This window comes from Aquarana catesbeiana, linkage group LG09, assembly GCF_042186555.1.
Source record: "Aquarana catesbeiana isolate 2022-GZ linkage group LG09, ASM4218655v1, whole genome shotgun sequence".
Taxonomy (NCBI): domain Eukaryota; kingdom Metazoa; phylum Chordata; class Amphibia; order Anura; family Ranidae; genus Aquarana; species Aquarana catesbeiana.
The window spans coordinates 37444917-37467575 of NC_133332.1; the positions used below are offsets into that span (position 1 = coordinate 37444917).

The window sequence follows — 22659 nt, forward strand, 5'->3', positions numbered from 1 at the left end:
ATTTTGGGGATATTTATTATAGCAGAAAGTAAAAAAAAATGTTTTTTTTGTTTATAGCACACAAAATAAAAACCGCAGAGGTGATCAAATACCACCAAAAGAAAGCTCTATTTGTGGGAAAAAAGGATGTAAATTTTGTTTGGGTACAGCGCTGCATGACCGCGCATTTGTCAGTTAAACTGATGCATTGCCATATCGCAAAAAATGGACTGGTTAGGAGCCAAATCTTCCAGTCTGTAAGCGGTAAATGTGGGAGTAAACTCCCATGTATAATTTTTACCTATAGGCAAGCCTTAGGCCCCTTTCACACGGGACGGATCCGTGTTGATCCGCTGCTCAGCGGGGATCGCTCCGCTTTCCCCAGCTGAGCCGGCAGATGACAGGGCAGGACCCGCACACTGTGCAGGGACCGCCCTGTCAGATCTCCGCTCTCCCCTATGGGGGATCGGAGGAACACAGACCGTCTGCAGACGGATAGAAAAATAGGATTTTCTTCCGTCCGCAGAATCTGACGAGAGCGGAGCCGGACAACATCGGGTGTCAGCGGATGTACATCCGCTGACACCCGCTATCCCATAGGGATGCATGTATGTCCGTATTTCATCCGAAAACGGATGGATGAAATACGGACATACGGTCCGCATGTGTGAAAGGGGCCTTATTATAGACTTACTTGTAGGTACTATAAATATATCTCCTAAATGAGAACTGTTTAGGAGATATTACATTTAGATGCAGTTTTGTTTTCAAGTAAGTCCTGCAAAATGTGCTAGTATGTGATGCATTATGCGGTTCTAAAGGCATACCGCTTTTTATTTTAATGCATTCTGTGTGCAGCAGTCCCCCTAAATACTTACCTGAGCCCCATCTCGATCCAGCGATGTTGCACGAGAGACTTGGCTGTCCGGGACTCTCCTGTCAATCAAAGTCAGTGAGCCAATGAGGAGAGAGGGGGTGGGGCCGAGCTGCTGCTCCGTGTCTGAATGGACACACAAAGCGGCTCAGCTTCGGTGCCCCCATAGCAAGCTGCTTACTGTGGGAAGCAGGAGGGAGGGGCCAGGAACATCGAAGAGGGAACCGAGAAGTGGAGGATCTGAGTTGCTCTGTGCAAAACCATTACACAGAGCGGGTAAGTATGATATAATTGGTATTTTAAACAAAAAAACCTGAGATTTTATTATCACTTTAACTGCTTCAGCCCCGGAAGATTTACCCCCTTTCTGACCATCTGACCAGAGCACTTTTTACGATTCGGCACTGCGTCGCTTTAACTGACAATTGTGCGGTCGTGCAACGTTGCACCCAAACAAAATTGACGTCCTTTTATTCCCACAAAAAGAGCTTTCTTTTGGTGGTATTTGATCATCTTTGTGGTTTTTATTTTTTGCGCTATAAACAAAAAAAGAGCGACAATTTTGAAGAAAAAAAAACACAACATTTTGTACTTTTTGCTATAATAAATATCCCCACCTTTCTTTTTTTAAAAAAACTTTTTTTTCCCTCAGTTTAGGCTGATATGTATTCTTCTACATATTTTTGTTAAAAAAAAAAAAAAAAAAAAATCGCAATAAGCGTATATTGATTGGTTTGCGCAAAAGTTATAGCATCTACAAAATAGGGGATAGTTTTATAGCATTTTTATTATTAGTTTTTTACTACTAATGGCTGCGATCTGTGATTTTTATCATGACTGCAAAATTATGTCGGACACATCGGACAATTTTGCCAAATTTTTGGGACCATTGGCATTAATACAGAGATCAGTGCTATAAAAATGCATTGATTACTGTGAAAATGTCACTGGCAGTGAAGAGGTTAACACTAGAGGGCGATCAAGGGGTTAATTGTGTTTGCTAGTGTGTGTTCTAACTGAAGGGGGGAGGGGACTGCGTAGGGGAGATGACAGATTGCTGTTCATACTCTGTATGAAGACGATCTGTCACTTCTCCCCTCTCCGTGTTACGAGCGATCGCAGGAGCCTGTCGATCATTGAGACGGCCGGGCACTCGCATCGGCTCCGGGGGTGAGCAGCGGGCGGCCTAGTGGCTGCCTTTGGAGCCGACGTAACATGACGGCGATTCGCCTGCCCGTGCCATTCTGCTGCAGTATAACTGCGGCGGCTGGTCGGCAAGCGGTTAAACTGCCCGGGACCTGATTTTTTTTCTTTTCCGATGCGGTTTATCTATCGCTTTAATTGCAGTGACTTCTTAGGCAGCATTTATTAAACCCTCACCTCCCTGGTCATTCTTGTTCCCTAAAAAATTCCTCCCTAGGACATCCCAAACAGACTTTTGCGTAGCAGAAACGCACATTCCCGCTCATGTTTTTATTTTTTTGCCTGTTTTCCACATGTAAACACATATCACGTATAGGGCAGCTGATTTACTTGAATGGGCTTCCCAACGTGCGACAAATTCCACAAAGTAACGCAAGAACTTTTTCAGTCGTGGTACTTCGCGCATTTTAGCAGCAAAACACAAATCTGCCAACCGTGATTGGGGCGTCATTAACAGTTACCCTGAATTCACATCTGTACATTTGTGAACAGGCAGCAACCCACATTTAGGAAACTTACAGGAAACGCACATCCCGCTTGCATTGCCATTTAGGCAGCATTACTCTGATCGCACGCAACCTGCACTGAAAATGCACGGCAACGCCCACCAAATACGCGTCATGCTTACAGTGCCATATAGGCTGCATTTGCATCTGTGCTTTTCCGAATGCACGGCAACCCACATAGAAAATGCTTTGCTGTGCGTTTTGAAAACATGAGGCAAAGTGCGTTGAGCTTGCGGTAGGTTACATGCACACTGGACGCCGAGAACAGCTGCCCTGGATGTTTTTCTTCTGGCAGCAAAAAAATAAAAAATGCTGGTAAAGGTGTGAACCACAATTACACACATTTACCTGTGTCAAGTACTTTGGGTGTTTATTCATTTCATTGGCCAGAATATTTATTCCATCCATCGAAATAAAAAATTGCTGAAGTGCTAAGCGCTCCTAACATTTAGGTGCATTTTTGCTGCGTTTGGCATTTTTCTGTCAAAACACTCCTCTCCTGAATGTGAATTTAGTCTTTGTGTGCTGCTCCTAAATATGAGTTTTCCAAACGCACAACTCGGAAGAAAATGCACAATTTGATGAACGTCTCTGAAAAACACTGCAATGCGCATCGCATTACCATAAGTTTCCACCTGCACCTTTCCAAATGTGTGGCAACCCACAAGAAAATGAATGCTTTGCCCTGCGTTTCAAAAAACTCGGCAGTATCCGTCACGCTTCCGTTACCATTTAGGCCACGTTCTCATCTGTGCGTTTCCAAACTTGTCACAACCGCACAGAAAACACGTGGCAATGCGCTTGTGTTACCAATTGTTTGCATCTGCCCAATTTTCAAGTGCATGGCAACCAGCAAGAAAACGCACGCTTTGCCACACATTTTAAAAGCATGCGGCAATGCGTGTCACGCTTGCTTTACCATTCGTACACACGTGCGTTTCCAAACGCATGGCAACTTGCAAGAAAATGTACACTTTGCCGTGCATTTTAAAAACAGACGGCAATGTGCGTCAGCTTTGCCTTACCATCTAGGCTGCATTCTCATCTGCGCATTTCCAAACCCACAGCAACCTGCACAGAAAATGCGTGCTTTGCCTTGCTTTTTGAAGACGCAAAGCAACGCACATCATGCTTACGATACCATTTGTTCACATCTGCACATTTCTGAATGCATGACAACTCGCAAGTAAAACGCATGCTTTGCCATTTGTTTCAAAAACACGCGGAAACCTGCACAGAAAACACGCACTTTGCCTTGCATTTTAAAAACACGTGGAAATGTGTGTCATGCTTGTGTTACCATTCATTTTCTTCTGTCTGTTTATAATCGCATGACAACCCGCATGGCAATGTCTGTTACACTTGTAGTACCATTTAGGCTTCGTTCTCATCTGCGCATTTCAAAACACGTGACAACCCGCACAGAAAACACGTGGCAATGCGCTTATGTTACCATTAGTTTGCATCTGTGTGTTTCCAAATGCACGGCAACCAGCCAGAAAATGCATGCTTTGCAGTGCGTTTCACATGCGTTGCACTTGTGTTATGATTTGTTTGCATCTGCGTGTTTATGAATGCATGGCAACAAGAAAATACATGCTTTGCCGTTCATTTATTTTGAAAACGTGTGGTAATGTGTGTCATGCTTGTGTTACCATTTAGGCTCTACTTGTATCTGCAGAGCAACCAGCACAGAAGATGCACTTTGCAGCACATTCCGGGAAGATGCATTGCACTTGTCCTCCCATTATGGTGACACAAGCATGATGTGCGTTTGCAGGACATTCCTGGAATGTGCGGTAAATCATGCGTTTTCTGTGCGGGTTGCCACACATTGGGAAACACACAGATGTAAATACAGCCTCATTGTTAATGACACCCCAATCACGGGTAGCAGATGTGCGTTTTGCTGAGTCACAAAATTTGCTACAAAATGCACCAAAACATTCACTGAAAAAAACCCGACACTCCAAGACTGAAATGTTCTGGAGATACTTTGGGACGTTTGTTGTGTGTGGGGCGGCCTGTTCAAGTGACCGGGAAGCCCGATGTGTGACGCATGTTTATGATTGAAGAATGTGACATCGATCCATCAAAGTGATAGGAATGTTGATCAGTAAAGTCTCTGATAACTTTGATGACTTTGGTGAGTGGGAAATTGCGGAGTGTGATCCGGGGATTAGTTCTCCTTCTAGGGAGGAACAATTGATAAATCTTTTATTTTAGACACAATTCAGTGTTGGGTGGAGAGACACTTGTTGGACATTTCTAGGTGTGGATTGTTGTGTATTGTATGGTGTGTAGATCGCACACATTGTATGGTGTATTATACACTCAGTGTTGGAGGTTCTCCTATGACATGTAGAAATCCTGATAACTCTCCCAGTATGGGGGTGCAGGGAGCGGATCATACTGGGGGGATGAACACTCGGGGGGACATGTGTGATGGAAGCAGTCACAGGAAGAGAAGATGTATAGAGGTGACTGATCTCTGGGGAGATCCTGGAGGAGTCATTGCGGGGGAGGGGAGATTATTCTTACATCACCCCAATGCTTACCGATGTGACCGGACAGATCCCGACATCTACAGACTGGAAGACATGAATGGACACAGACTGGGAGGGAGAGTCCCTGTTGGTGGGATGAGAAGACACGCCCACTTTATTAAACCCCACCCACTTCTGGGCCTAGGATTATCCAGGCTGTATTGGGTCTTATTAGGAGTGGGCGTGGTTTCCGCTGTCAGTGGGTGTGGTTTATCAGAGAAGTGGGAGGAGTGTGTGATGCTGTAGGACAGGGGTGCCCAAACTTTTTTCAAAGAGGGCCAGATTTGATGAAGTGAACATGTGTGAGGGCCGACCATTTTGCCTGACATTCTTTGAACCATTAAAATTTGGTCTAAGTGTGTTCGTTCGAGCACTAATACACTGCCCAACAAGAATTCTCTTGCCTTTGTTGCGCTCGTTCCCGACACGCAGACGAATGCTCGGCTCTTTAGGGGTACCATTAATTCTTAATGGTACCCCACACATTGGAAAACGTGGGGTGCTTTTGGTGCAGTGCAATTAAAAAAAAAAAAAAAGGTCAGGGACTTCTTTCCCTGCATTTTTGTGGGTAGGGAAGCCCATTTAAATGAATGGGCTGCCCTACATGCAGCACGCAGCTACACAGATGTGAACCAAGGGCTTGTTCACATGTCAGGCTGGAGGGGCAGTAAAACCACATGGTTAAGCTGTTTTTACCACCCCCAACTTCTCCCCCTTTAGCTGCAGAGGGAGCAGCTGGGGGTGTACACATGCTGTGGCTGCAGCTGGAGGTATACCCAGGCTGAATGGGGCTGCACTGCAACTATCTCTCAACTGTGTGCATTGCATGGTTGTGGTATAGTGATGCTGCATTTACGGGCTTAAAACAGGTGGTGAGGAGGCAACATAATGCCTCTTTACCACCTGTCAAATGCCTCTGAAAAGCGACACATGTACACACACACACACACATACAGACACACGCACATGCACACACACATACATACAGAAACATGCACACGCACATACATACACACACATAGAGACGCAGGCACACACATATACAGACACACACATGTATAAAGCCCTTTTAAAATGACTCTAGCTTCTAGCACAGTACTGTACCTTTCCAGCTTCCTCATTCAGCCAGGTACTGCACTGTAGGGGGAAGCAGAGAGCACAGCACACTCCCTGCATTTTACTTTCACTTTTGATGCTGCCGGAGCTTCTCACAGTGCCGATGTACAGTTCTGGAGATCGGGAGATCAGGAGACCGGAGATCGGGAGATCGGGAGACCGGGAGATCGGGCTCATCTGACAGCCCTGATCCCGCGGCACACTGGCTGATAAAGGCTGGTTTAGATAAACCGACTTTGGACATGCCTTCTGTAGGAGGTGCTGTGTATACAGATAGAATGTATAGAGAGTATACAGAGGATGTATATAATACAATGTATATATAGTGTGCGCTCACCTCTCCTCTCCAGATCTTCTCTCCCGTACTCTATGTATTTCTTCAGTGCCGGAATACAGATATTCTCCAGATAATTCTTCTGTCTCTCCCCCTCTCTCATCTCCGGACTGTTCCATCTCTGTGCGGTGATCTGAGCCTCATTCATGGTCGGGATATAGATCCCTCTCTGTGTGTCCAGAGACATGAAATCTCTCCCATCATATCCATCTTGATCATACCCCTCAGTGGTGCCGTCATCTCTCAGCTCACAGCCGTACATCCACTGTACAATATGGATCCCTGCAGAGAGAAGAGGAAGATGTGACCTGGGATCAGAGGAAGTGATGTGTGTAATATGTGGTGGGCGGGGTGTGTGATCACATGACATGTATAGTGTATTATAGTACAGACATTGAGCATCACTCTGTATATTTCTACACTCACCATCCCCCCAATCATCTGTAGAACGGGGTGAACTACAAGTCCCAGCAATCCCCCCTCAGACACATCATGAGAAGCAGAGTAAGAGGGATCCGCCATCCTGCTCCCCCCTACCGCTGTGTACAATCACCCCGGGATGGAGCGCTAATCCACCTGAGGAAACCGGGTCACATGACTGGAAGAACCAATAGGAATGGAGACAAAACACATCATGGGAGAAATCTGTACAGCTAGGAGATCGCTGAGAAGCTGCTGATCACTGATTGGACGCTCTGAGCTGTCAATCACCCCAACATCCAATCCGATGAAAGGTCTTCATCCAGCTTATTGGCTAATGTTTCCCCTCAACCAATCAAACACCAAGTCTGTCAGAGAGACAAGGAACGTTCCATCCTATAGGGGGGAGGGGGATGAATCCATTGTACAATACTGAGGAATGATATTATACAGATACACCATCAGCACAGCTCTGGGGTACATTACAGTGTGAATGAGGTTCACAGGCAACAATTGTGGTGTCTGGTATTTTACAATGCAGAAAATCGCCGATCACTGCACTGTGTGAGTTCAGCCTAAAGATCAGAAATGCCGACATATTTCTTATTGTAAATATCAGATATTGAAGCCTTAGGCTCGGGTCAATAGCTGCCGATTTGACATGTGAAATCTCATGAATGTGAACCAGGACTGAAGAGCATCTAATGAATCCATCTGTGAGATGTCTGATGTCCGTCTGTCTACCTTCTCTTCATAGATCTGAATCCTGATTTCCATCCATATCATCCGGGGGGACAAGGAGGGGGAGGGGCCCGGGGAAGCTCTATTATAGGGCCCCATTCACATCTGAATTACTGGCAGTCGTACAATTCTGATACACTGGAAAATCGCACAAAAATGTGCAACATGCGTTTGGGAGCCATTATTCTATATGACACCCCAGATACTCAAATTGGGCATTTTATCACGTGAAATATTCTCCAAAAAATATACAGAAGATACTTTGTCAGAACAAAATAGCTCAGCAGGGAGATCACTGTACTAACATTAGATTGTTAGTACAGGATCTCCTCCTCAGCTCTTGAGGTTTTTTTTCATTTATCCCGCTGGGTTTAACAAGAAAACTGATGGTGTGTACTTGTCTTTATACTCGATGTGAGTGATATCTCACTAATTATACCGATTTATACAGATTGAGTTTGTACTAAGTCTGGGTTCACACTATGAAATCACACAAGAATCACCTCTGAATCGCACAGGAATCACCTATGAATCACACAGGGATGCACACTAAATTCCTGTGCAATTCACATGCGATTCAGTGCAGTGTGATTTGAGTCGATTCATTTGGAATTGGCTCAAATTTCCCTACATCGCACCAAAGTACTGCATGCTCTACTTCTGGAAACGCACTGCAACCGGATCACATAGTATTTTTATACCGTGTGATCTGATGCAGACAAATGCTCTGCGTTTGTGACCTGTATTTGTTGTGTCATTATCAGAGCACTGACACCCGCTGCAGATCACAAGGGCAGTGCAATCTGAACACAGTGCGGGAAACACAAACAGATTGCAGGTTTCCTGAGCCACATTCTGGTGTGAACCCGGAGCTTATCATCTCCTTACTGAAAGATACACTAATATTCTTCATCATCTACCAATAAATAATTATACATTGTCATTTCTCCAAATCCATCCATTCCCAATACATGCACAAGAAGCTATTATACAATTAGAAGATATAGTTTTGTTATTAAAAAAAATTGCTGTACGAATGTCACAAGCACAACCAGCAAAGAATCCCTAATATGTGTTTTATGATCATCAGCTCCACCTGGTGGCCATAATATAGCATTTTCCTGTTTGAGGTATTTCAGGAAAATACTACATATCATGGACACTAAATGGAGCCGATGATCATAGAAACTAAACATATTAGACACAATAATGAGGGATTATTTGTGATGGTTGTGCAAATGTTTGTGACATTTGGACAGCAGTTTAAAAAAAAATAAATGTAAAGAGTTTAGGAAAAACATTATAAATTACAGAATATTTTTAACCAACTCTGGAGTGTTTTGCAGATACATTTGTCACATTTGTCATATTAAGAAAAAAAAAAGTCCTAATGTTTTATCTTGTATGGTCCACCTAATATAAAAAAATAAAAATAAGGCTAAACCCCCCCACAGTCTTCAGATAAGAGATATTATACAATATGAATATTCATAAGTATTATAAAGCAGGATGCAGACATGATGATCATCACAAATGGGATTCTTAAAGAGGTTGTGAACAAAAAAAAAAATCTGCCCCCTTCAGGTTTTTGTCATAATGCCCTAGTATGCACCACAAACTCACCTTAGAAATGATGCCCTCTAGTGGCGCTCTGTCACCACTGCAGAGGCTTCCATCTTGATCCCGTCTTTCTTCCGGGTTTGCAGGCTCCGACCATTGAATGTCTGGGCTGTGATGACGTCACTCCTGCGCATGCGTGTGGTGCTCTACATTCCACACCAAACTGTGTGTCTGTGAATGCGGAGTGTCACTGCACATGTGTAGATGATGTCATCGCCCATTGTGAATATCTCCTAAAGGGGGAACGTTTAGGAGACATTCAATGTACCTACAGGTAAGTTTGATTGTAAGCTCTGCGCACTCACAGGGGTACCTACCACTTTATCTGTAAGTGTTCCCCTACAATATGTAGTCACCAGGTGTTGTCTCCCCTCCCCCATAGTATATACTGTATATACAATGCTCATGTCACCTGAGTGCACATTACAGAGCTGGGAAAAAGGATTTTCTCCTGATTTTTCTTTTTTTTTTTTTACATATTTGTCACACTTAAATGATTGAAACAAATGTTAATAGTATACAAAGATAACCCGAGTAAATACAAAATGCAGTTTATAAATAAAAATTTCATTTATTAAGGAAAAAAGCTGTCCAAACCTGCCTGGCTCTATGTGAAAAAGTAATTGCCCCCTAAACCTAATACCTGGTTGTGTCACCCTTGGCGGCAACAACTGCAATCAAGCATCTGTGATAACTGGCAATGAGTCTTTCACATCGCTGTGGAGGAATTTTGGCTCTTCTTTGCAGAATTGTTTTAATCCACATTGGAGGGTTTTCCAGCATGAACGGCCTGTTTAAGGTCATGTCACAGCATCTCAATGGGATTTAAGTCCGAACTTTCACTAGGCCACTCCTATACACACTTTGTCTGCGTCCAGCAGTAATCACCGCAGGTAATCGCTGGCTGTGTAGGGAGCCGGGAATAGGTGCGGCTGCCGGTGACCTTTCATTATAGTGAACGGGGTCAGCAGCCGCACCTCCCCGCTGAGAGCCGCAGGAGGAACTCCTCATCATCTCTCCTTATTGATTGTGTATTTTATGTGCGGCCCGAGACTATTCCTCTTCTTCCAATGTGACCCAGGAAGGTGAAAAGGTCGGACCCCCCTGATCTACCTCTATAACACATTATTATTATCTGTGCTCAGAATCCACTGCAGTATTACTTCCAGATTTTATATTCTGTATTTGTATGTTTAGCATTATTTATGCTGTATAGAGCCTGACTTCTTATAATAAAGAATGTATAAAAACCTCCATGTACTATATAGAGGAAAGGCCGGTAATGTACACAATATGTTCTACATCACACTATGACATAAACCTGGATGATTATTTATAATCCCTCTTCATTTATACCCATAACAAGTATATAACATTCATGTGTAGATATCAGACATTTCTCCATTGATCTTCACTTGTAAACACATTTTCCTCCCCCATGGAGTATATATGAGATATAATGTACATTTTATATACTGGAGGAACTTGATGTATAGATGTGAGGACATCAGATCTTCCTTTATGAGGACATTCCTGATCTGAGTGAATAAACAGATCACATATCTCATGTATATGAGGTGCCGAGTCTTTAGAAGGACATCTACTGATTGGGAGGAATACTGGAAGCACATTTATATCTCATACAGAAATAGGAGGATATGATTTATGGAAGGCCGGGATCACACAATAACACAGAGCTGTCAGAGCGATTCACCTCTCCTGCATCTCTCCCTTCCTGTTCTGTCAAAATAGACAATTCATCAAGATCTCCAATCACGTCACTTCCGGTTACTGTAAACCGTCAGTAATTGGAGATTTCAATGACTTGCCATTTTGACACAACACCGGCAATCGTGTACACCCCGCTACACAAAGACTTTGCTGTTTTGACACGACAACTGATAATGAGGAAAAAGTTGTCGCCGCCAACGGCCATTTTGTTGGTTAGTATCGGAGCGGACTAACAATATCCACTCATAATACAATGTACCGGACGGTATGCGGTTTCCGGTGTTGTGTCAAAACAGCAAGTCATCGAAATCTCCAATTATTGACGGTTTACAGTAACCGGAAGTAACGTAATTGGGAGATCTTGATGAATTGTCTATTTTGCTGGAACACCGGCTGTGGTAGGTTGCAGTGTGGTACGCGATTCAGCGCATCACACTATTGATTTTTTTTTTTGTATAAACTTTATGTAAAGGGTACAAAAGGTACACTTCATTCACAGCAATGTACATAGTGTGATGCGCTGCGTTGTTGCACATTGTCGTGCGATTCAGCAAAGTGCGCTGCAATAAAACGCAGTATGTCTGCATTTATCTCCTAACACCCTGCAGTACAGTCATGTGCTGCATTGAAGTGTGAAAGAACGGAACACATAGGAAACAATGGCTTCTTGTGTGTCCTGTCACTGCATATAGTGTGAATGAGCCCTAAAATCACACCGGAAGATGGACAAGGGATCCCATGAAGTAAATCTGCCTATATGAATTTCCCTGACTTTTTTAGAATCCATATATAGAGTAATATGACATTTATAGAGGGGCCAGCATCAGATCTTACAGTATATGAGGACATTGTTATATGTCAGAATTACATCCTATGGAGCAGTGTAAAATAGTCACATATTTTGTTCCTCAGGTATGACATCATATATTATAGTTACTGGCACCATCAATAGAGTTAACCTGGGTTCATATATCTGCGGTGCAACAAATCGCATGTAATTCACACGGGAATCGCACCACATTCCTGTACAAATCACATGTGATGTGTGTGCGGTGCAATTTGAGCTATTCATTTGTGTGGCTCACATCACACCAAATCTGCACAAAAATAGGTGTAGGGCCCTTTTTCCCCCCGCACTGAATTCGGAACGCATGGGAGTTCACATCCATGTGATCCAATTGTGTTTGCGTTTTGCAAACCATTTTAGGGTGTCATTTAATTAACATTGACACCCCCTGTTGATCGCATGAACACAGTGTAATTTCAATGCGGTGCAGAAAACACACATTTGCTGCATTTTCTGCACTGCATATATGTGAACCGAGCCTTATGGTAATTGGGATCCTTGGAGGAGTCATTTTTGGACCTTATACACATAGCACACTCTTTTTTGCTGCTATTGCAGATACAAATCTCCTTTTTTTGAAACATGTAACAGAAGAGACGGATCTCAATCTATATGGAAGTCTGTATGGGGTAGGTAATGTCAAGTACTATGGGCAATGTTATTACCTGCCTATATACTGTATACACATGTATATATTGTATATACAGTATATTGTACTTACCTTTGTAGACGGCTTCACGAAGCTGTTGGATAAAACCGGTCTACAAATTTTGGGAAATTATTGACCTCTGAGATAAAATGTGCGAATTCTTACATATTTTATTTGATTAATTTTTACAACAGGTGATAAAGGTGCTGGTTTGGTAAAGTTTTTAAGATATTTCACAATAAAGATTTATAGACAGGCGAGTATATCTGTCTACAATGGAGGGAGGTGTCTGATGATCATGATTCCTCATAACGGGAGAACAATGAAAATGGAACCACATGGAAATTTATAAATGTATCTTCACTTTGAGCCTACAGATTACCGAACTGTAATTTATTGTTCTTTTATTGTAAGGTACATTTGTCTTGGTCAGATCTACACATCATACAGTTCCATCTGGTGACTTGTGAACAGATCATTGCCCAACATATCCAAGGAACAGTTGTGTGATATTTTCCCTCAGAAGCCGAGATCCCTCGAAACTGTAAATAACGCAGATAACTTCTCCTACATTTGTGGTGAGGTCACATTTGTCTCCCCAAAGTGCAGTATGACGGTGATGGTAAAAAAAGGCAAACCACCAATATTTTGGATGCAAAATAGGTGATCAGGACAGGAGTTGGGCTCCTCATTATTGCTTTACATGTGTGACTTATCTCCATCATTGGCTAAAGAAGAAGAAAAGTCCATGCCTTCCGCAGTCCCAATGGTGTAGAGGGAACCACCAATCATAGTAGTGACGGCTATTTTTACACGGTTCCCTCAATTGCAAGAGAGATCTCAAGATCCTACTGCAGTTCACAGGAAGAAAGCCAAAAAGCGCAGTTTAGATACCGAATAAAGATGGAAACTTATCATTTAATCTGATAGTTTTTCATGCAAAAAGCATTAAAATTTTACATAGAAAAAACAATGAATGGAAAGTTATATTATTGGTATCAATAAAGAGATACATTTATAATGATTGGGGTGGCACCATTCTCATTGCTTTATCACATGTTACAGGAAAAGTTATGAAGTATAATCGCACATCCCCCTCGTCATTTGGAATTATTTTGTTGCAATTTTGACCTGAAGCTTTATCTTAGAAAGTGGAGCCAATTCTCAGGACTTCATTTTCCTTTATTAGTGACCCAATTCTGGTAAAATTGAGTTACTTTCCTTTCCAAGGCTTTCTCCTTGTATATCAGTGTAATTATTAAACACATCTTGGCAGGATTGGGGGTAATACCCCATGTGACTTGTACACAGCGGCTCCATATGGGGGATGTCCAACAATCATTTTATATGTGTGTTTGCTGCTCTTGTTGTATACGTTTGTGTAAGTAATGAATATTAATCATACATGGATTATACATTGTAATATACTTTATCATGTATTAATAGTTGTTACTAGGGATGCACCGAAATTTCGGCCACCGAAACATATCGGCTGAAAATGGCCTTTTTGGCAATTTGCCAAAAGAGAAAAACGGCTGATAATGGAGCCGAAAATGAGGCGGGGCCTGTGTGGGGCTCCTCCCCTGGTGCCACCCATCATGGGGCTGTCCTATAGCTCAGAAGAGAGGAGAGCCGCCAATGCCTTGTTGATTTGAGCGCCGGGAACATCACAGCTTTCATTTCAATAGCTGTGTGTTCCCCGCTGCGCTGTCACATACAGCTCCTCCCCCTTGTCCAGGGAACTTTGATAGACAGATCACCTGTCCCAGGATTGGACGGGTGATCTGTCTATCAAAGTGCACGGACAAGGGGGAGGGGCTTATGTGATGGCGCGCAGCGGGGAACACACAGCTATTGAAATGAAAGCTGTGATGTTCCCGGCGCTCAAATCAACAAGGCGGTGGCAGCTCTCCTCTCCCTGCACAGGCAGGCTGCAATGTGGACACTGGTTGCAATGGGGACACTGGCTGGGGACACAGGCTGCAATGGGGACACTGGCTGGCTGCACTGGGGACACTGGCTGGCTGCACTGGGGACACATGCAGGCTGCATCTGACAGGCACTGGTGAGGCTGCATTGATCTCCTGTACCATGTCCCCAGTCTCTGACCATCTCCTGTACCATGTCCGCAGTCTCTGACCATCTCCTGTACCATGTCCGCAGTCTCTGACCATCTCCTGTACCACGTCCCCAGTCTCTGACCATCTCCTGTACCACGTCCCCAGTCTCTGACCATCTCCTGTACCACGTCCCCAGTCTCTGACCATCTCCTGTACCACGTCCCCAGTCTCTGACCATCTCCTGCACCACGTCCCCAGTCTCTGACCATCTCCTGTATAAAAATATTTTTTTAAAAATAAGCTTCATTTTCGGTATCGGTTTCGGCACCAAAAAACCCATTCGGTGCACCCCTAGTTGTTAACTGTATCATTTTAGATTCTCTGCAAATATACTCTGAAGAAGTGAACCTTGTTCATGAAACATATAGAGAGCTAACAGCAATGGGAAGATTTATGGATATCTGCGCTAACAATGTATAAACTTGTTATGGGTAGGAGTTAAATGCGATGGAAAAAAAAAGAAATCACACAGACTTACGTCATAGTTTCATTTAGCAATCATATTGTGTATACTGTACATTACCAGCCTTCATTTGGTAGTAAACTCCGCTTTTCCACTTGTACCTACACTTACACGTCTATAATAAATCTTACCTGTAGGTACAGTGATGTTCTAAACATTCACCATCTAGGTGATATTCACATTTGTAGCGGCCGGTGACATCTTTGCACGTGTGTGCGGTGCTGAAAATGGACAGCTGTCCCCTCAGAGCACTGTACCACAATCATGACTCACAGGAGTGACATCATCACCGCCCAGCCATTCAAACGGCCAGAGAACGTGAACCCGGAAGGAAGACTGGGTGAAGACGGAAGCTCTGTCAGCGATGACCGTGTACTGCTGGAGGGATCTGCTTTAAAAGTACTGCAAATCTGTCATAATGTGCTATATGGTGTATACTATCACACGGACATTTATTTGCAGGGGGACCAGTTATTATACAGGATTTATATAGAGCCAACAGATTGCGCAGCGCTGTACAACATGGGGGCAGACAGTACACTTACAATACAGGAGGAATCAGAGGGCCCTGCTCATTAGAGCTTACAATCTAGTAGGGAGGGTCAAGTGGAACAAAAGGTAATAACTGTGGGGGGTGAGCTGATGGAGAAAATGAAAATACAGTTAGGTGTGGGAAGGGTTTTCACAGATTGTCTAAAAGCTAATAGAGTAGGATATAATCGGACAGATTGGGGTAAGGTGTTCCATAGGATTGGAGAGGCTCTGGAAAAGTCCTGGAGGCAAGCATGGGAGGAGGTGACGAGGGAACTAGAGAGCAGGAGGTCTTGAGAAGAATGAAGAGAACGATTAGGTTGGTATTTAGAGACTAGGTCAGTGATGTAGCTGGGGGCCAAGTTGTGGATGGCTTTGTAAGTTGTTGTCAGTATTTTGAATTGAATTTGTTGGGTGAGTGGAAGCCAGTGGAGGGATTGACACAAAGGAATAGCAGACACAAAGCGATTGGTAAGGTGGATGAGTCTGGCAGCAAAATGTATGATAGATTGAAGGGGTGATAGACTATGTAGAGGTAAACCAATGAGGGGAGTTGCAGTAGTCATGGCGAGAGATGACCAGCGAGTGAATTAAAGGGATTGAAAAGCTTTGTTTTTTTTAAAAATAACAAACATGTCACTTACCTCCACTGTTCAGTTTGTTTTGCACAGAGTGGCCCCGATCCTCCTCTTCTGGGGTCCCTCAGTGGCGCTCCTGGCTCCTCCCCACATTGGAGAAGTGCTCTCCTTGGTGGACACCCGTGCGGGTGCGCTCCTGAGTCCTGCATCTGTGTCCATTCACACAGAATGCAGGACTTGGCCCCGCCCCCCGGCGGTGCGTCATTGGATTTGATTGAGAGCAGCGGGAGCCAATGGCTGCGCTGCTATCAATTTATCCAATCAGGACATGAGACACCAGCTAGAGCTGGTATGCTTGTTTCCGGCCGAAGAATGACAGCATTCAGGTAAGAAAAATGGGGGGGGGGGCTGCAGCACCACAGAAGGTTTTTCACCTTAATGCATAGAATGCATTAAGGTGAAAAACCATGAGGGTTTACAACCCCTTTAAGAGCTTTGATGTGTCATTGGTTAGAAAGGGGCGTATTTTGGAGATGTTGCGGAGGTTGAAGCAGCAAGATTTGGACAGTGATTGGACGTGGGGCTTAAAGGAGAGTTCAGAGTCCAGGACTATACCTAGGACCTTGGCATGCGCTTATAGTTGTGCTATCAATTTTGACAGAGAGATCAGGGGAAGGTGAACATGGAGGAGGAAGAATTCTAAGTTCAGTTTGAGGAAGTGGTGTGACATCCAGACTGATATGACTGATAGTAAATTAGTGATATGTGAGGAGACGGAGGGAGTGAGCTGAGGGGTAGAGAAATAGAGTTATGCCGCGTACACATGACCGGACTTTTCAGCAGACTAGGTTCGCCGGTCTTCCCGACGGACTTTCGACGGAGTTACGGTGGACTTTCTGAATTAACGGACTTGCCCACACACGGACAAGTCTGTTCATTTTGAACGTGACTCAGGTATGACGGGACTAGAAAAGGAAGTCAATCTCACCACTTGTATCGGCAAGATTGACACCTTGCGAGCCCCGTCGTGGGGCATACCAGGCCCTTAGGCCTGGTATGTGTTTTCAGGGGAACCCCCCCATGCCGAAAAAACGGCGTGGGGTCCCCCGAAATCCATACGAGACCCCTATCCGAGCACGCAGCCCAGCCGGTCAGGAAAAGGGGTGGGGACGAGCGAGCGCCCCCCCCTCCTGAACCGTACCAGGCCGCATGCCCTCAACATGGGGTGGTGGGTGCTTTGGGGGAGAGGGGCGCCCTGCGGCCCCCCACCCCAAAGTACCTTGTCCCCATGTTGATGAGGACAAGGGCCTCTTCCCGACAACCCTGGCTGTTGGTTGCCAGGGTCTGTGGGCGGGGGGCTTATCGGAATCCAGGAGCCCCCTTTAATAAGAGTGCCCCCAGATCCCGGCCCCCCACCCTATGTGAATGAGTATGGGGTACATCATACCCCTACCCATTCACCTAGGGAAAAAGTGTCAATAAAAAAAACACACTACATCAGGTCCGTTGGATCAGCATACAGACGAACGGGCTATCTGTCAGGAACTGAGTCTACCAGCGAAGAGTAGAGTCAGAGACCAAAGGTGTGGAGCTTTTTTGAGGAGGAAGGCGTGGTCATTTGATGTCAAAGAGATTTTACTATCGCTTTAACTGTATAGTACATGGAGTTTTTTAAGCTGGTCTCTGAAATAAATTATGTTTTTATAAGAAACATTTGTGTACTCTTAGTGCCGCTTCACACTGGGGCGGCTTCAAAGTCGTCCAACTCTGAAGCTGTCCCGCACAGCGTGACCTCATTGTGGCTCGCAAATGACTTCTTTAATAGAAGTCAATGCAAGCCGCTCCGAAGTCATCCCCAAGTAGTACAGGAACCTTTTTCTAAGTCGGAGCGACTTGAGTAGCTCCCATTAGAACAGTTCCATTGCACTGCATGAAGCGCGACTTGTCAGGCGGCTAAGTCGCCTAACATGTAATAAGAATATTCCTGCGCTACCCAATTGGAAAAAGAAAAGAAAACAAGAACTCAGAAAAATAGTAAAAACGCATGTATGCGACTGGACAGCTGCATGCACCGAAGCAAGGGTCAGACATAAGCCCAAAATCAAACTGAGGTATAGGGGGGGAGGTGCTGCGCTAACCAGAAGAAAGCTGTAAATCTCTGTCTGTGGTCAATTAATAAAATGACATAAAATCGCATAATAAATCGCATAAATAAGTGTTGACACTAAAAAACATTCAAGTCTTAATAATCAGCATCATGTGTATGTGAAAAAAAGTGCATAAAAAATCCTTTTCAATTGGTATATACTAAATGACAAAAAAAATCGCATGGTAAATCGCATAAATAAGTGTTGACACTAAAAACATATAAATCTAGATAATCATGTGTTGGTGCACAAAGGGACATAAACACTACTTCATGTGAATAATTCTAAATAAAAATACATAGAATAAATCAGAAATAACCATCAAAAACATATCCTTATAAATGGTGCAAAACGTACAAAGTGCCAGTGCTTAAAGGTGATCTAGATATCGCAAATAAAACACATCAATCCAACGCAATATGGATGATAAATAATATAAATAAATGTCCCAATAATAGTGATATAAAATATATTGTGCTGGCCTGCGAAACAAATGATCAATGACATGCCAGTAAGTGCAGCAAACTTAAAGTGCCAGTGTAAAAGTCATTGAAGGTGCAAAAGCAAGTTCTGGTGTATTCAACAAAACAACAGTGGGGTGTCTGGGATGCAATTCACTCAGTGTCCTCTTCGTGCATAAAACACTAATGTAAGCAGTGGCCCCTTACCTAGCGGTGCTAGGTCAACCGCATGAATTGTAGCTAAAACGCCAGGTCCTGAGCTTCCATCGCGTCCCTATATCCACGCTTGCCGGTGTTGGGTTATCCTAATGGCAGCTGATTACAAGTGGCTATGGTCCTATCAGGGGTCCTGGACCAGCGCGGATCCTAGCTCAGCCTCCACATCTCAGGTATGTATGTACAGGAATATGCAGGACAAAGGTACTTGATAGTGAAGTATGTCTTAACCAGGTAATGCTTTATTAAAAATCTTTAAGTAGATGTACTCACATAAAAACAATGCAGAGGAAATCTTTCTCCTACGAGCAGCAAACTCGTTCTGTGTCTAGCAATGTGAAACAGCCTATTCTGTCCCTACGCGTGTCATCACCGATCACGTGACTTCTTCAGGGGATGAAGATCAGTGTCCGTGATGTCCGCCGGGCACTCGCGATCGCTCGTTACAGAGCAGGACCGTGGATCTGTGTGTAAACACACAGATCCACGTCCTGTCAGGGGAGAGGAGACAGATTGTGTGCTCCTAGTATATAGGGACACCAATAGGTCTCCTCACCCAGGCAGTCCCCTCCCTCTACAGTTAGAATCACTCCCTAGGTAACACATATAACCCCATGATTGCCCCCTAGTGTTAAATCCTTCCCTGCCAGTGACATTTATACAGTAATCAGTGCATATTTATAGCACTGATCGCTGTATAAATGTAAATGGTGCCAAAATATTGTCAAAAGTGTCCGATATGTCTGCCGCAATGTCAGTTACAATAAAAAAAATTGCAGATTGCCGCCATTACTAGTAAAAAAAAATAATAAAAATGCCATAAATCTATCGCCTATTTTGTAGGCGCTATAACTTTTGTGCAAACCAATCAATATACGCTTATTGCAATTTTTTTTACCAAAAATATGTAGAAGAATACATATCGGCCTAAACTGAGGAAAAAATGTGTGTGTTTTTTTTAAACAAATTTGGGATATTTATTATAGCAAAAAGTAAAACAGATTGTGTTTTTTTCAAACTTGTCGCTCTTTTTTTCAAAGCGCAAAAAATAAAAAACTACAGAGGTGATCAAATACCACCAAAAGAAAGCTCTATTTGTGGGGAAAAAGAATGATAAAAATTCATTTGTGTACAGTGTTGCATGACCGCGCAATTGTCATTCAAAATGTTACAGCGCTGAAAAATTTAAATTGGCCTGGGCAGGAAGGGGGTGAAAATGCCCGGTATTGAAGTGGTTAAATGCAAAACTGTGCTTTTTTTTGCATATCTGGTTTAGTAGACTGCAATGGAGAAGCTGCAGAAAAGCATGTAGTGTGTTTTTGCCATGATTTGCGTTTAATTTGCCCCCCCCCCAAAAAAAAGCATAAAACTGCAAAACACAAATTGCGGCCAAAACGTGGTAAAATTACATGTGCAAAAAGCTCTGCAGAAATGAATTAAAGGAAACTGCATAGGTGTGAACCGAGCCTAGAGCTGTAAGGCCGAATTTTTTTTTTAGCTAAACTTCAGCTTTAGTTGTGCGCAGTGATAACGGTAAACAAAGGGCGGAACCAAATATTGATTTGACGATTTACCATTTTTGCCCTTTGTAGGTGTGTTTGGCCCCTTTTGGACTGTTTTTCATCCATCATAGTCCTATTTTTCTTCCATTAAAAAAACGGATCAGATGAAAAACAGTTTGTAAAACGGACAAACAGTCCATTTTTGCATGAAAAAATTTCTCTGGAAGACACGTGGTTAAAGTGATTGTAAAGGTTCGTTTATTTTTAAACAACAAACATGTCATACTTACCTGCTCTATACAAGGGTTTTGTGGCCCCGAGCCTCCTTTTCTGGGGTCCCCCGGTGGCGCTCCTGGACCCTCCTCCTCATCGAGTGCCCCCTCGGAGAGCCACATTCGTTAGATTAGGCGACCCGTTCAGAATGTGTAACGGAAGTGACGTTTTATCACCACCATCTTGATACACCCCACACTCCTCCATAGTAGGGATGCTCTGAGAAGGTGGCAGGCGGACATCTTGTTACACCCACCGGAGTTTTGCATTTTACATTAATTTTTAACAGTAAAGTGAGTTCATATAGTGAAATACAGTACTTAGAACTCCGTCTGACTGGTTAGATGTTGAATTTTTTTAAAGCAGCAGCAAGCCCGCTGATCTCACAGGTTTACTAATCGGACATAAATTTGCTGTTTTTAAAATTCACTAAATTTACACGAAGTTCTAAGTACTGTATTTCACTATATAAACTCAATTTACTGTTAAAAAAGTGTAAAATACAAAACTCCGGTGGGTGTAACAAGATGTCCGCTTGCCCCCTTCTCAGTGTATCCTTATTGTGGAGGAGTGCGGGTGTAACAAGATGGCGGCGATGAAATGTCACTTCCGTTACACATTCTGACGGGTCGCCTAATCTGATGAAACACCGGCACTGACTGTTGTACCATAAAACAATGTAACAGTTCAGATACTTACTGTCTCCAATCATTCTGGCAGAGGAGAATAATCCATACATTCCTCTCACCCGGTCCTACTATTGTCCTAATAATCATTACCTAGACATAGTGATGGGCCCCTGTACTGCGGGGCCCCATTGGAGTCACATGGATTGTTATTCCTGTAGAATTATTTATATGGATTTTATACCTGGAAACTGTGTTAAAAGTGACAGCTTAAAATAATATTAAACTCCGTTTTTTTAATGTAACAAATTGGACACAGTAAAATAAACATTCCCCAGTAAACTATTTGGTAGTATTTTCCCCCAGTGCATGCAGGTTACAACTTTCAATGCTGCTGGCTCCTGCTCTCTTAGTGCTGCTTCCCTGAACCTCTGGTCTTTACAGGAAAGCGTTAGCAGTGGGCAGGGCAGTCTCCAGGTAGTTTTTTAGCTTGGAAAAGGGAGAGGGAAGGGGGCCAAGGAGTGCCTTGCCATCCTAGGATATGAGGGTGTGTGTTTCTATTGATGCACACAGTGTAGGGAGACAACTCCAATTTGACTCCATAGAATGCTGCAAGAGAAAGGAGCAACCCTGACACAGGAAACCTGGGGCAGAGGTCATGGCACCAACTTATACTGGCAGGGATTAAAGGATAAAGAAGCTGCATACTCAGTGATTAAATCAGATGCTGAAAGTGTTTAAAGTGGTTGTAAACCTCAGACATGAAATATGAACAAAGCACATCCCTCTATAGTGTGTCTCATTCCAGAGCTCTAAGTGTCATTTCGGTCTGTCGTCTTCCTTCCTCTGCCATCAGCATAAATCACTTCTGACAAGTTTTACTGACAGATAAAAGATAACAAAAACATACGGAACAAATTGTTTAAAAAAGGCGGACTTTACCGACACAATATGAGGCAGAGGAGATATATAGATTTATTTATATATATATATATATATATATATATATATATATATATATATATATATATATATATAAAAATAAAAGTATAACGTTTATTACAGTCAATAAAAGAACGTCACATGCATAAAAACATAACCCTCCAATAAAGGGGCCATATATTACAAGAATTATACACAATGGAATGGGAGTACGGCACGATTAATTATACAAAT

The 22659-nt window shown here is 43.3% G+C and overlaps 1 protein-coding gene across 4 annotated transcripts in view; it reads right to left on the reverse strand.

Annotated features, from left to right (window-relative positions):
- The window catches only part of LOC141107520 (class I histocompatibility antigen, F10 alpha chain-like), a 215687-nt gene that overhangs the window by 40408 nt on the left and 152620 nt on the right, over nt 1-22659 (reverse strand). For all 4 annotated transcript variants that reach the window (XM_073598309.1, XM_073598307.1, XM_073598308.1 and 1 more), the window contains exon 3: nt 6562-6840. In XM_073598309.1, the coding sequence (XP_073454410.1) occupies nt 6562-6840 (279 nt within the window). The remainder of the gene's footprint in view (nt 1-6561; nt 6841-22659) is intronic.